Below are 12,708 nucleotides of genomic sequence, written 5' to 3' on the forward strand. Positions count from 1 at the left end.
ACGTAAAAACAAAAGAGGAAGGCTAATCATGCTTAAATATGCTTAAATATGCTTAAATTGAAAATGAAACACCTTGTTGCAAACCCCGCGCGCTGCAGCCTTTTATTCATTAAGTTCATGGGACATTTACCGCGAAAGAGCATATCCCTCTAACCCCTGACCAGGAGTCTCACAAAGCGCCAACTTTGGCTCCGCCCCGGACCTTTCATGCCGCCATGCCCTCTCCCTCAGAGCAAGATAAACAGACCGGAACGGCTGAACGTCCCCGGGCAATCGGGCAGGTGGGCTATAAGGATCGAAATCCAGCTCTTGGAGTTGCACCACACACCACCGGAGCGTATCCGGCGGAAGGTATTCCTCCGCGTTGAATTCCCTATAGCTTTCTTGGAGTAGTTGCAAGGTGGCCTGGTCGACTGATAGTCCGAAATTTTCTACTCCTTTTGGTGGGTGGTGGTAATTCATGTATGGTTTTCCTGGGGCGCGTTCTGGGTGGTCTTTTTGTTTGCGGATGCTGTGTATGTTCCAGGTCTGGACGTAGGAGTTTATATGACTGCGGAGGATTGGCATGTAGATTGCAAGTAAAGAGACTTGGTCCGCTAATATTGAGCTTGAGAACAGTCCTTCAGTGTGGAGTTGGCGGAAATAGTTCTACGACGTGGGTTAGTACAGGAAACACCATGTATGAGAAATTCGACTTACATAGAAGAGGGTCACTACTGATTTGGCAAGCTGGGCCCACCAGGATTCAATACGATGGGTGTCTGTGGCTCGCCCAGGTGCGCAGCATTGCTCCCGCTGAACATCTGGTTCAGCGGCGCGGCGTAGATTAAAGTGGGCCTCTGCTAAAAGGGGTACTTCGGATTCTAGATCAGATCGGAGAGTGCGTGGTTGACGGCCTTTAGCAGATACTGTATCAAGATGATGCTTGAGGACGCTCACAGCAGTGTGAGCACCAACACCAACATTGAGCCAGAGAACATAGCGAGAAAACGAATCAATCTCGGCGTGAATTCGGAAACCGAAATTTGCCAGCTTTGAGTAGTTATTCACATGCCAGGTCAGGTTAGGGCCTGCCAGAATCTTCGCCGGAGGAGCACGCCGTGGGACATCGCTCGTCCGGCGTTCGACGGTGTCCGGGCGCAACATGCGATAGACATTATAGAGACGGTCCCGAGCGAAGACATACCCCTTGCTGCGGAAATGGTTGTGCAGTAGTTCCTTGCCATACCCTTCAATGGTTCCCTTGTCCATCTCTTCAACCAAGGCTTCGAGGATTTCCTGGACTTGTTCCTGCTGTCCGGTTGGTGAGTCAAGACGTAGCCGGATTCCAAGCTGGTGACGGAGCCTTCGGAGCGTACGAAGTGAGATATTGTAGCCCTCCTCATTTAGAACGGTGGCGATCTCCGCATCGCCAAGACCAACGTCGAAGAAGAGGTTCTTGATGCGGGCGTGGAGCGTTTCGTTTGATGAGTAGTTCTCCATCTTTTTCTTGACTCCCCAATGCTGTAGGCGCTTGGTGAGGGTTCGCGGTGATATTTGGATATCATGTTGTCGCTTTAGGTGCTTGCAAATGTCGTCACCCTTCATCTTTTTCTCGTGCAGGGCGACGACCTCGGCTTTATAGGGCTCCAAATCGACCCTCGGGCGACCAGACTGCTTGCTCGTAGCATCTTCCTGGGTTTCCATCTTGTACACAAGCTCAGTGTCGATAGCCAAGAAATGATTGCCGTGGAGTACGTGAGGTTGGGGCGGGCGGTGAGCTGTTGTCGGTGGATCCTGCCATCACAATCTCACCGCTTTGATAACCAATTTTTTTGTTATCGCAACGATCTTCACGGACGACAGTCTTTGCCAGCTCAACGTCAGTCTCGTTACTTCAATCCGGTCTGATATCAGTAAGCTGATACCACCGCCAAAATGGTCCGCGAACTCAAGCACCACGAGAAGAAGTACGTCTCTACCCAAAATCCACCAAATCCATCAAAAATTTCAACCCGACCCATCCCACACCTTGAAAGCTTCGCAGTGCCACAAGATACAATGCACTAACAAGATCATCCGCAGGCTTCTCCGGAAGGTCGACTTCCACAACTACAAGTCCGATGGCGGCCACCGTGAACACCAGGTGCGCCAACGGTACCTCCTCCAAGACCCGATGGACTACAAAAAATACAACGCACTCTGCGGATCCCTACGCCAGCTCGCCCACAAGCTCTCCCAGCTTGATCCCGAAACAGACCCACTGCGCAAGAAGCTCGAGTCGGAGCTTCTGGAGAAATTGTGGCGCATGGGAATCCTCAAGCAATCCCGTGAGCAGGGCGCCGGATTGTCCAAGGTTGAGCGTGAAGTCACAGTCTCTGCGCTCTGCCGGAGACGCTTGGCCGTCTTCATGGTGCGCTCTGGTATGGTTGAGACTATCAAGGCTGTGAGTTTACCCTGTACCCGATGAATCCTCGAAACGGATGAGAGCGAATGCTTATTAATTTATTTTGCAGGCTGCCACTTTCATCGAGCAAGGCCACGTCCGTGTTGGTACTGAGGTTGTCAATGACCCGGCTTTCCTGGTTACTCGTAACATGGAGGACTTCGTGACCTGGGTCGACTCCAGTAAGATCAAGCGGAACATTCTCCGTTACCGTGAGAAGCTGGATGACTTTGATCTTCTGTGATGGATTCCACGTCAAAAAGAAAAAGCATTTTGGGTTTTTGTCTTTGATATACCCGGCGCTTGTGCATTGTGGCCTGTTAAGGGTTTGGCGTATTGATGTTTAATGAAGTTATATCGATTATATTGATCTCAATGGGCATATATTTCCTTGGAAATGCAACTTTCCCACGGCGCCTACTGTATCCTAATGACTTCATCCTTGTGTTTACCGCACAGTGAATTCGAACATCTCGTTCGAAGGAACACTATTCTCGTCGAGCATCTTATCGGCTGTCTCCTTTCCGGCACCAGGGACACGGCATTCCAGTGTTCCTCCAGACCGCGGCGTCGGTCCATTTGGCAGACTGTATGGGATTGGGAGATATTCGGGCATCAGACCGAGCTGAAAGAGAACAGTCAATTGGTCCCAGGAAATATGCTCATGGTAAAGTCGGTCACCGCGGATATTCACCACTGCCACGAACGGAATTCGTAATTTCTTCCCAGTTGGCGGGATTCCAGGGATGCTATAATGCCAGAAAATGAGTCAAGGTCATACTTTCTTTCCTTTCTTCAACGTGGCGATGGTGGGAAACTCACAGCCAGTCGATCATTCTGTCGTGCGTAAAGCTCATGATAAACTCATCAACCACTCGATCAATCCCTAGAGTCCGACTAACAAGCTCCAAAGCGGTGTCAACGGGGTTGTTGAAGATGAAGTGGTTGGCGTAGAAATGAGACAGTTCTTTGCGACCGATGCCTCCTGTGAGTGTTGGAATATGATTGACGTATGGTTCTTGAACCATGGTGTTCATTGTATCCTCGACAGAACGAGCCTCGAATTCAAGTCTGGTGTGTTCCTCCCAGATCTCTTCAAGATCGAACCAAGGCCCATCCAACTTCTTTTTCAAGAACTCGAGGCATCTAGTGTGTGCAACTGTTGCCGAAGATGGCGAGAAGTCTTTGTGCGTAGGGAGGACGAACGATGTAGACGTGACCTCTGGGTATCGGTAGATGGTTTCATTTTCAGAGGTTGATTTGATTCCACGTTCTGCTAGATGGGAGAGCTGTGGCTTCTCAGTCCGTTCCAGTAGAGCTCCGTATGAGACGACTGCTTTTATTTCGTCCATTTTATTGATAATGGGTGTCAAGTCCGGGACTGAAGATGGCGAATAGACTTATGTTGAAAGGTTAGCAGAACACCTCGTGCAATGTAATTTCAGTAGATCATTCTCACCTATGAGACCGTAGCAGGCTTTCTTGATGCACTTGTCATGAATGCTCAATGCGCCCAATGCCTGATGCAAGCCATCTTCAATTGATTGAAAGCTCTCTGATACTTCAATCTCGACTGTGACAAACCCTTCTTCGGCCCACTTTTGGAGCGGCTCTGGGTCTAAATTCCTTTCCCCATTCCGCTGATCAGGGCTCACCGGGGATCGAATAATCAACATTCCCGGGCCTGCTCCATGTCGGGAAAGTGGTGCATGAATGGTCAGGTTAGGGGCAAGCTTGACCGGCTGGGCATTTGGAAGAGGCATGATTGAAGTTTGGATTCTTTGGTTTGTGATACTCTTGCAGATAAGGTGATTGGCATAAGATCCAAGAGCTTGGATATCGACATTTTCTCTGAGGACTCAGTTGGCTTATAGAGTTCCAGGCCTCTTGATGTCCGATGAGGAAGTGTATGTGATGGGCTGATTACACCCGGTGCGCGGGCCGACGCCTTTTCGTTATCAGGGAGGAGCGATACGACACTCGGGAAAGACGCGCAGGGTTGGTCAAGCCTAGCTCTCGCGTGTGTCTTTCTCAGGGCATATGAAGGCTTTTTAGTCGTGGTTATTGAGCTAGGTGCCTTCACAAGGTGACAATCCGTGCGAGAATTCTACTGATCTGGTTGGTTGGGTGTCGAAGGCATCTAGTTCCGGAGGTCTTTGGAATCTGATCTTTGGGATAGGAAGAAAGACTCCTGAGATTTTGTGACTCAACTAAAATACTCTAATTTTCTCTGGTGCCTCTCACTTCCACAACCTCCCGCCAATCCCGTCCGTCCAAGAATGAGTGTGCAGACGCCCTAAAGATCACAGGTTTGATCGCGCATAAGCATATGCCAAAGAAGATGTTTCGACCTGGTCAATATGACTGCTGTTAGCAAAGACGTAGTTTGACCTTGCGGCATCGATAACCTGAGGGAACAATGCAGTAACAGTATTGGAATGCCGCCCACTCACATATGAAGGATTGAGCTGGTCCAGGGATGTCACTCCCAATAACGCCATTGTGGTCTCAATTTCATGCTTCAAGATCCGAATAGCTTTGCTCGTACCGGCTTCGCCAAAAGCCAGGGAGTACAAGAATGGTCTGCCAATACCGACAGCTTTAGCACCAAGTGCAAGGGCCTTGACTATGTCTGAGCCTCGGGTGACACCCCCATCGACGATAACTTCACACTTTTCGAAGATCTCAGGGCAGTGTTTTCGGATCGAGACGAGTGTCTCCGCTGCAGATGGCGCTCCGTCCAATTGCCTTCCGCCGTGATTGGAAAGCCAGGGGTTGACTCCATGTTGCATACAAAGCTCTGCGTCTTCCCAGCACTGGATTCCTTTGATTGCAATTGGAAGTGTGGTTATGCCTCGGAGCCATTTGATAGCTGACACCCAATTGAAACTTGACCAGACAGGTCTATACTCGTCAGCATATGAGAAACTAGCAAGATATGGGATAACGTACGGTCTCTTGACGGTCGGTTCTTTGCTAAACCCCTCATCTTCCTCATTCCCAACCTCAACTTCCTCCTCGGCATCACCCGGATTGGCGTTGAAAGAGCTTGCACGTAAGTCGCGCTCACGCTTTCCAGGTCGGATAGCATCAACAGTTAGGGCGAATCCTTTGTATCCCAATTTCACAGCTTTAATTACCTGCTGCTCGGTGAACGCCAGGTCAGTCATGGCATATATTTGCCAATATAACGTCTGATCAGGTCTCCCTGCATTCGCCATATCCTGTTGAGATACTGCCGCATTGTTGCAGGTCCAGTGTAAGATGCTATGGTAACCAGCAGCCTTCGTCAAGCATAAGTCCCCCTTGGGGTTGATCAGCTTAGCACCACCAGCTGGGCAAATGAAGAAAGGGGCTGAAAATTTGGTGCCCAAGATGGAACATGATATGTCAATGCTTTCGATCGGCCTTAAAACTCGAGGCCGGAACCGAATAACTTTCCAGCTATCTCGGTTCCATCCAGAGGCATACTCGTCTTCTGCACCGGATTTGAGGACTGGCATCACTAATTAACATTGTTTAACACCTATTGCTCAACACTCACAAGCAAAAGAGGATATAGAGAGTTTCTTCGAAGCAGCATACTCAAAATCGGACAGACTGATGATAGAGGAGAGTTTTGGCGTCTTCTTCCCTGGCGCCAATTGTGGTTTAGCAACTTCCGGGCTCGTCAGCTCCGGTATTACAGGCCCCAAGTAGCTACTGCAATTTGGCATTAATGATTGAGCTGTACTCATTGGATCATGGTGAGGAAGTATGTACTCCGAGTTCAGATGCTTCTGGATAACATCGGGCTGATGAAACGACTCAAAGGCTTCGGTTGCGTCGCGACCTGCATGGGCCAAGAGCATGCTCGCTCCGCCAGGATGCCTTTCAAGAAAGTCGGTAATGTCATAAACATTCTCGTGGATTATGATCCAGCAGCTTTTTCTGGTGGAATGGAGTCCAACCTCGGATCTTCATATTGTAAATTTGGATAAGCAACCTTGAGCACAAAAAGTTTGAAGTACATACCTTGTCAGCTTGGTCATTTCTTCAAAGGATGTACACCAAAGGCAACTACAAACGGTGTATTATCACACGTTACGTTTCTCAAGGACCGAGACGAACTCAATTATGGCTAGGTGAAATTGCCAGGTCTGTCCCTTCAAATATCGGTCATAACAAATTCATCCTAATTTCTGATTCGTATAAATCGGACAATCTTTCGGGATGCCCAAATCGTGAGTCTGTCGGAAATTCACCTATCTCGGGTATGGGGTGGGCTCTATCCGGCTACGTTCCCTATCCGCCGATTCTAGTCTCGGACCACCATCTTGAGTGACTTCTAATCTAGCCTTCAGAAAGATTCATTCCTCTGGAACCGTAAGAAATTGTACGACTGCATCTCCGGATTTCACTCCAAGGGAGTTTTTGACTTGAGCATGGAAGCCGTATTCGCGAAGATCGCGGAAGAGACGTCGAAATTTGAACTTGGCGATGAGGAGGTTTGTGAGATATGTTCGCAAGCTACTGTCACAGATATACTAATCTTTGAAAACAATCATTCAAACAGAAATGGCGCAAATTATACGAACCTTTCTATCCAAAGCCGCCGTCCAATGTCACTGTCATCCGCGATCAGCGATACGGACCTTTCGAAAGAAACATGCTAGACGTCTTCGTGCCAAATGGAGATGATTTAGCAAAACCAGTCGTCATGTATGTACATGGAGGAGGATTCTTCTCCGGTGACAAAATGTGGACCGAAAAAGTATATTCCAACATCGGGTGGTTCTTCGCTCAACACGGCATCATCACAGTGGTGGTAAACCATCGACTTGTCCCACATGTGCAGTACCCTGGCGGGGCAGATGACATGCAATTGGCACGCGAATGGATCTATAACCATATATCATCGGCAATATATGGGCATGGCTCAGTTGATAAGGTCGTGTTGTTCGGTCACTCTTCCGGCGGTGCGCACATTGCAATGAATCTCTACTCTGCTAGTAAGAAGTATTCCCAATGCCTTGAGCCTACGCAGGGCTTTGTTTCAATGTGAGTGCTAAGTCATATAGGTAACATTGTAGGTACTCCCAGCCGCCCTCTGTTCCCTCCCGTAGCCGGAGTGATCTATCTCAGTGTGCCTTTCTGGTACGACCGGAGAAAGCCGATGCGGCAAAAGACGATTCGATCATACTACGGTTCAGATTCCGAGGATGTTTGGGGGGTAAGACTATCCCAACCTTCTCCAAACGTTTTATCTGGACAGAACGATGCTTACATTTTGTACGCAGCCCAAGTCTGCACTAGGGTTATTCCAAGCATTGCCACAAAATTCGCCAATGATGTAAGTTCCGGTGAGATTAGGCTTTATCCATTACAGATAAGTTATTTAACTGTCACAAAGAAATTCACAGAAGATCCCCGTTTACCTTGGATCCGTTGAATGGGAAGTGTCAGTGCTCATTCCCTTTTGGAAAATGTTGACTCGAACGACGTAATTAACATCAAGTGCATCTCAACAATAGATCCGAGACAATCGACGCCCACCTGAAGTTCTTTGACGCGTACCGAGCGAAAAGCAAACCAGTGGGAACATTGCCTCTATTTCACGTGCTGAAAAGACACAATCATATTAGCAATGTTCTATCAATTGGCACTGAGGATACCTCGCAGAGTGAGCCTTTGCTAGCCTTCATTCAGACATGTGTGAATAATCAGGGATTTAGTTAGTTCTACCACACATTCATACCTCCTAATTGACAAAAGTGGTAGCTAAATCATACACAGAGATGAGAGGCAACCTTTAGAATACGGCAAATCCATACGTTAGATCTCAAAATATCACACTACGTACACATTATCATTTTAGTTCCAAGCGTAGCATTTCTTATATCCCCCGATCATCTTTATAGAACCAGGGCGCGAAGACTATAAAAGGGAAAGTGGGTATATTATAAATTGTTAGTTCCCTAGTGGGACTTATCACCGTCCAAATTGCTTCAATAGGTCCTTTAATGGCCAGATCTAGCTTTTCTTGCTATGATTCTACATGTTTTTCTCACTTTATTAATCCACCATGTCTTAGGTGGTGCTTCGAATTTTATTCGTCCTTTGAGCGGCCAAGCACGAAGCGTGCCCCGGATGATCGGAAAGTATGACCTGGGCTAAAATGGGGGACAAGGCTTATTTAACATAATTTCAATAAATTATTCAAAACCTAGAAACAATAGCATTACTTAACAGGGAGCTCCTAAGACCTGATCGGCTAAATTGGATATCGGAAAGACCTTAACTGGAAGTCGGTCAAATCCATAAACTCTTCGTTCTCCATGGCCTGAGGCCCATCTGTGCGAACAAAAGTAGGTCAGTAAACTCAAATCCGGATGTTTATAGAATCATGTGAGAAAATACCTTCTGGTTGTGTCCTGTCTTGATCTTCTCTTTTCTTGTTCCAGGTGTAGTGAATAAGCCCATAAAGTCCAATGAGAATCGCGTTGACGATGAAGAATGCGAGCATAGTGTATTTTGCAGGCTAGTCATCTAATTAGGGTCTCTCTTCAATCAAGATATTGGTACTCACATAGTAATTGGGCGCATCCTTGGCTCTGTATGTTTGAGGGCCAATGATATTGCCAACTGCATAACCTAGTTGGTAGACACAGCCGAAAGCAAATTTCTTGGTACTCCCAGCTACCCCAGAAGTCATAAAAGTGATGATAAATATAATAAAAATGGGGACCGTTTTCTATCAGCGAACTGTAGCTGTAAGATGGTGGACGGAGACGGGATCGCTTACATTGGTAAACCAAGACGTATCCACCATAGCGAGCACCGGTGTTGCTACTAGGTATACCAAGCATCATGGCACAGCCCACACAAGCGAGAAAAAGCGTGAATATAGCAGCAAAGGTGCGGCTAGTTTTCTTGGCAACAAACAGTGCAAGGAATGTGCCGGCCACTTGAGACGCACCAGAGCCCATGTTCAAAAGTTGTGTTGTAGGCACATCATAGCCAAATCCAGTCACAATTGTTGGTCCTGCGTAGATGGTTAGCTTACAATAAGCTCTAGACCACGTGTAAGACATAGATGAGGCGTACCGAAGGCAGTTAAGCCACCGTTGGGCATTCCCGATGCCACCAGCAAAAGAAAGATCAGATATAACCGAACATCCAATAGCGCTTCTCTGAGTTGTGGCCAGCTGAATTCCCAAACTTCTGTACCAGTTTTATTCTCTCGCACGCGCTCAAGAGCAATGACTTTTTCTTCTTCAGTCAACCACTTGGCGTCGGTCGGCGAGGCGGCAAGGAAGAAATATAAGAAAACTCCAGTCACGAAAGTCATGGACCCATATAGCACGAAAAGTCCTTGCCATCTGAAGCTGCTTGCATGATAAATAGCCCATGCAAAGAAACCACCGAAGACAGCTGCCCATCCAGAAGTAGTGTACCACAGTGCGACTCGTGTGACTTGCTCTTCCTTGGTATAGAAGGCGCCGGTGATGTAAATAGCCACCGGAACTGTAGAGACCTCAATGGCGCCTAAGAAGAATCGAACTGCAGCTAGACTGGAAAAGTCATGGCAGACTGCATGAAGTGCGACTATCACACCCCATATCATGCACATAACAGAGAGATATTTGGACAAAGAGACGCGTTGCATGAGGTAGGTGGCGGGTATATCACCACCCAGATAGCCAAAACTGGATTAGAGCGTTATTGTAAGTAAACTTGCATGGTGTTCTGTGATCTGAACATAAAGAAGAGAATGGGCTCCATACTAAACTAGTGAGCCTAGCCACGAGTATTGACTAGACGTTAGGTTGGTGTCTTCTTTGACTCCCATGATTGCAGCAAATGACAGACTGTTCTTGTCCATAAGCTGAAGGCAGTATATCACAAAGATCATGGGCAAAATTCGCATGTCGATTTTCCATCTTACTCGTCTCGCTTCCGGCGAGTTGGGGTCGAAGGAGACAGCACTATTTGCGAGCAAGTCCAGGGCCTTGTCTCTGCCTTTCACATTGATATAGTCGCCATATGGCGCATCCTCGGCTCTCTCTAGCTCAAGTTCATCGTTCTTAGAAACCACAGTCAGCAACTCTTCGGATCAAACGTGAAGTATCTTGCAATAGGTCAACCTTAGCGAACATCGTCTCAGGGTGGGACATGTCTGAATCAATGGCAGATGTACCAATGTGGTCGCAGTTTAGGTACTATAAACATTACTTAAGATATATTATTCACCGTAGATGGCTCAAATGATAAGAAGTTGATGCTTCCAAATGAGTTGGTTGATAGCGGTGGAGGTACATAGCCGAAGACTCTACAGATAAGCAGGGGAGAGGGAGATAGGCGCTCAGACACAGCTGCGGTTCCCACTGTTCACAACCGGATATCTCGAAGTTTAGCATGCATATACCCATAGGCGAACTGTAACCGTTCCGAGATATTGGTCCTTGGTAGTGAAGAAGGGTGTCTTGTGGTTTCGTGTTCGTCGTTGGAGCAAGCTTCGGGACATTTCCGGTTTCCCCATGGACGGGTACTGTAGGTAGTACGGTAGTACTTTGCCGAAATGATGAGGTAAAATTGACACGATAAAAGTGTAACGCAAGCGCCCATGGCAGTTGTGCTCTTCATCATTTGAAACAGTGAGAGTCAATAACAAAGGTCGTCGAGATAAGAAATTTCACGAGTCACATTTACAGTCATGGCTGAACGATTGGTCCCTGCTATCTCTCTCAAAGGTGAGCCACTAGATTGTCTGAGTTGTCTACTTTTGCCACTTCACTGACAGCCCAATTCAAGACTTCGATAAACGCAAAGACTATATCACCCAGCAGCTCATAGAAGCAGCGGAACATACTGGTTTCTTCACATTGGTAGACCATGGTATTTCGAGAGAAGATATAGAAGCCCAATTTGCTATCTCGAGGGCATTTTTTGATCTTCCTGCCGAGGTCAAGGCCAAGACTCCGCATGATAATATATCCAACAATGGATGGGAGTACAAAGTAGGTGGAAAGGTTTCCGTCATTCGGCAAGTCTCTCTCTGACTCCTCACGTTAGGCTCAACTGCGCCCCAGCACAGGCACATACGACCAAAAGGAATCACTTTGGCTACAACGCAAGTCGCATTGGCCAAGTGATGAAGATGTACCCCATTTCAAACAATCAACCACAGAATTCATGAGCAAATGTGCAGGAATTTCTGATCAAGTCTGTATGTGCGGAAGTCAACACTTATTTCTCCTCGATTGATTACGGTCAATCCGGCTAATTTTACCCTCTAGTATCGTGTTTCGCTGTTGCCCTGGGATTTGAAGAGGACTACTTCAAAATTGCGAATGATCCAAGTCAGCCAGACTGCTTGACGCAGCTCCGACTGATCCACTATCCGGCTTCTGAAGATGCAGCTGGCACATGGAGAGCCGGAAGTCATACCGACATCGGATGTCTCACTCTCCTATTTCAGCGTGATGGAGAAGATGGCTTAGAAATATGCCCTGGTAGAGAAAGCCACACAAGCTTTGCTATTGGCGACACCTTTACACCTCTTCCTGCAGAGACTGGCCCGATTGTTGTCAACATTGGCGACATGCTCAGTAAGTGACCAAGTATTGGAACTCGAGACTTAATCACTGACACATCTCGCCATTTTCAAGTGGCTTGGTCAGATGATCGTTTGAAATCGAACTTCCACCGAGTTCGTGCCAAAGACGTTGGAAAACCTTCGTCTCGATATTCTATCGCCTACTTCAATCAAGGTAGACGCGACTTTGTCCTGCAAGGCCCTTTGAAAAAATAGTAAGCTACTGGCGCTTTCGTTATCTAGAGGATCGTTTTGCTAACATATTAATCACTAAGTCCGCCAATGACTGTTGGCGAGTGGTTTGCTCAGTCTGTCGCGAGGAACTTTGGCAGCCAAGCCAAGGTGGCCGCATGAATTGCACATATGTGCCTTTACAAATGTAGGATGACCTAGAATTTCAAATATTCATGGCATATCGCGTGCAGTCTTGCTCTAGTCATTCTTGAGCAGCTGTTCGAGGTGCCCAGTGTTATTTACCTTGCTGTGGGTCTATGCGAAGTGACGTAGGCAGAAAAAGAGTTCTTCAGAATAAAAAGAATATAGGTCAGACTTCCATAAAGAGCTAGTATTAGCGATTGACCCTCCGTCGTAACAATTTAGTTATCATTAGTTTGGCGTTAGCCCGGAAAGGCAGCATTTCGCCCCTATCAGTTCCTCCCCCGCACCCCGGTCCAGGTTTATCCCAGTCATTCACCTTCATTTGAAC

At 47.4% G+C, this 12,708-nt stretch overlaps 7 protein-coding genes across 7 annotated transcripts; 3 read left to right on the top strand and 4 right to left on the bottom strand.

Annotated features, from left to right (window-relative positions):
- Positions 1-126: 126 nt before the first annotated feature.
- On the bottom strand, positions 127-1,686 carry PENARI_c008G08840 (uncharacterized protein; the record flags this gene model as incomplete). The annotated part of the gene is made up of 2 exons (XM_022631561.1): positions 127-648; positions 700-1,686. 2 exons carry the CDS (start codon positions 1,684-1,686, stop codon positions 127-129), a joined length of 1,509 nt encoding a protein of 502 aa, XP_022488789.1.
- Positions 1,687-1,917: 231 nt separating this feature from the next.
- On the top strand, positions 1,918-2,669 carry PENARI_c008G11058 (snoRNA-binding rRNA-processing protein IMP3; the record flags this gene model as incomplete). The annotated part of the gene is made up of 3 exons (XM_022631650.1): positions 1,918-1,949; positions 2,065-2,425; positions 2,496-2,669. 3 exons carry the CDS (start codon positions 1,918-1,920, stop codon positions 2,667-2,669), a joined length of 567 nt encoding a protein of 188 aa, XP_022488809.1.
- A 204-nt stretch (positions 2,670-2,873) lies between these two features.
- PENARI_c008G08835 (uncharacterized protein) lies at positions 2,874-4,188 on the bottom strand (the record flags this gene model as incomplete). The annotated part of the gene is made up of 3 exons (XM_022631560.1): positions 2,874-3,174; positions 3,248-3,824; positions 3,885-4,188. 3 exons carry the CDS (start codon positions 4,186-4,188, stop codon positions 2,874-2,876), a joined length of 1,182 nt encoding a protein of 393 aa, XP_022488596.1.
- Positions 4,189-4,728: 540 nt separating this feature from the next.
- On the bottom strand, positions 4,729-6,276 carry PENARI_c008G01629 (FMN-dependent alpha-hydroxy acid dehydrogenase; the record flags this gene model as incomplete). Its single annotated transcript, XM_022631318.1, has 4 exons — positions 4,729-5,329; positions 5,378-5,921; positions 5,970-6,127; positions 6,188-6,276. 4 exons carry the CDS (start codon positions 6,274-6,276, stop codon positions 4,729-4,731), a joined length of 1,392 nt encoding a protein of 463 aa, XP_022488466.1.
- Positions 6,277-6,849: 573 nt separating this feature from the next.
- On the top strand, positions 6,850-7,469 carry PENARI_c008G08912 (alpha/beta hydrolase; the record flags this gene model as incomplete). Its single annotated transcript, XM_022631565.1, has 2 exons — positions 6,850-6,912; positions 6,981-7,469. The coding sequence occupies 2 exons, from the start codon at positions 6,850-6,852 to the stop codon at positions 7,467-7,469; spliced, it is 552 nt and encodes a 183-aa protein (XP_022488682.1).
- A 1,209-nt stretch (positions 7,470-8,678) lies between these two features.
- Positions 8,679-10,581, bottom strand: PENARI_c008G05130 (uncharacterized protein; the record flags this gene model as incomplete). The annotated part of the gene is made up of 8 exons (XM_022631447.1): positions 8,679-8,758; positions 8,825-8,945; positions 8,994-9,103; positions 9,210-9,449; positions 9,512-10,113; positions 10,192-10,292; positions 10,353-10,490; positions 10,552-10,581. The coding sequence occupies 8 exons, from the start codon at positions 10,579-10,581 to the stop codon at positions 8,679-8,681; spliced, it is 1,422 nt and encodes a 473-aa protein (XP_022488519.1).
- A 539-nt stretch (positions 10,582-11,120) lies between these two features.
- On the top strand, positions 11,121-12,356 carry PENARI_c008G09926 (isopenicillin N synthase family dioxygenase; the record flags this gene model as incomplete). Its single annotated transcript, XM_022631605.1, has 6 exons — positions 11,121-11,157; positions 11,219-11,424; positions 11,480-11,633; positions 11,704-12,015; positions 12,076-12,217; positions 12,278-12,356. 6 exons carry the CDS (start codon positions 11,121-11,123, stop codon positions 12,354-12,356), a joined length of 930 nt encoding a protein of 309 aa, XP_022488590.1.
- Positions 12,357-12,708: the final 352 nt, after the last annotated feature.

This window comes from Penicillium arizonense, assembly GCF_001773325.1.
Source record: "Penicillium arizonense strain CBS 141311 chromosome Unknown PENARI_contig008, whole genome shotgun sequence".
Classification (NCBI taxonomy): Eukaryota; Fungi; Ascomycota; class Eurotiomycetes; order Eurotiales; family Aspergillaceae; genus Penicillium; species Penicillium arizonense.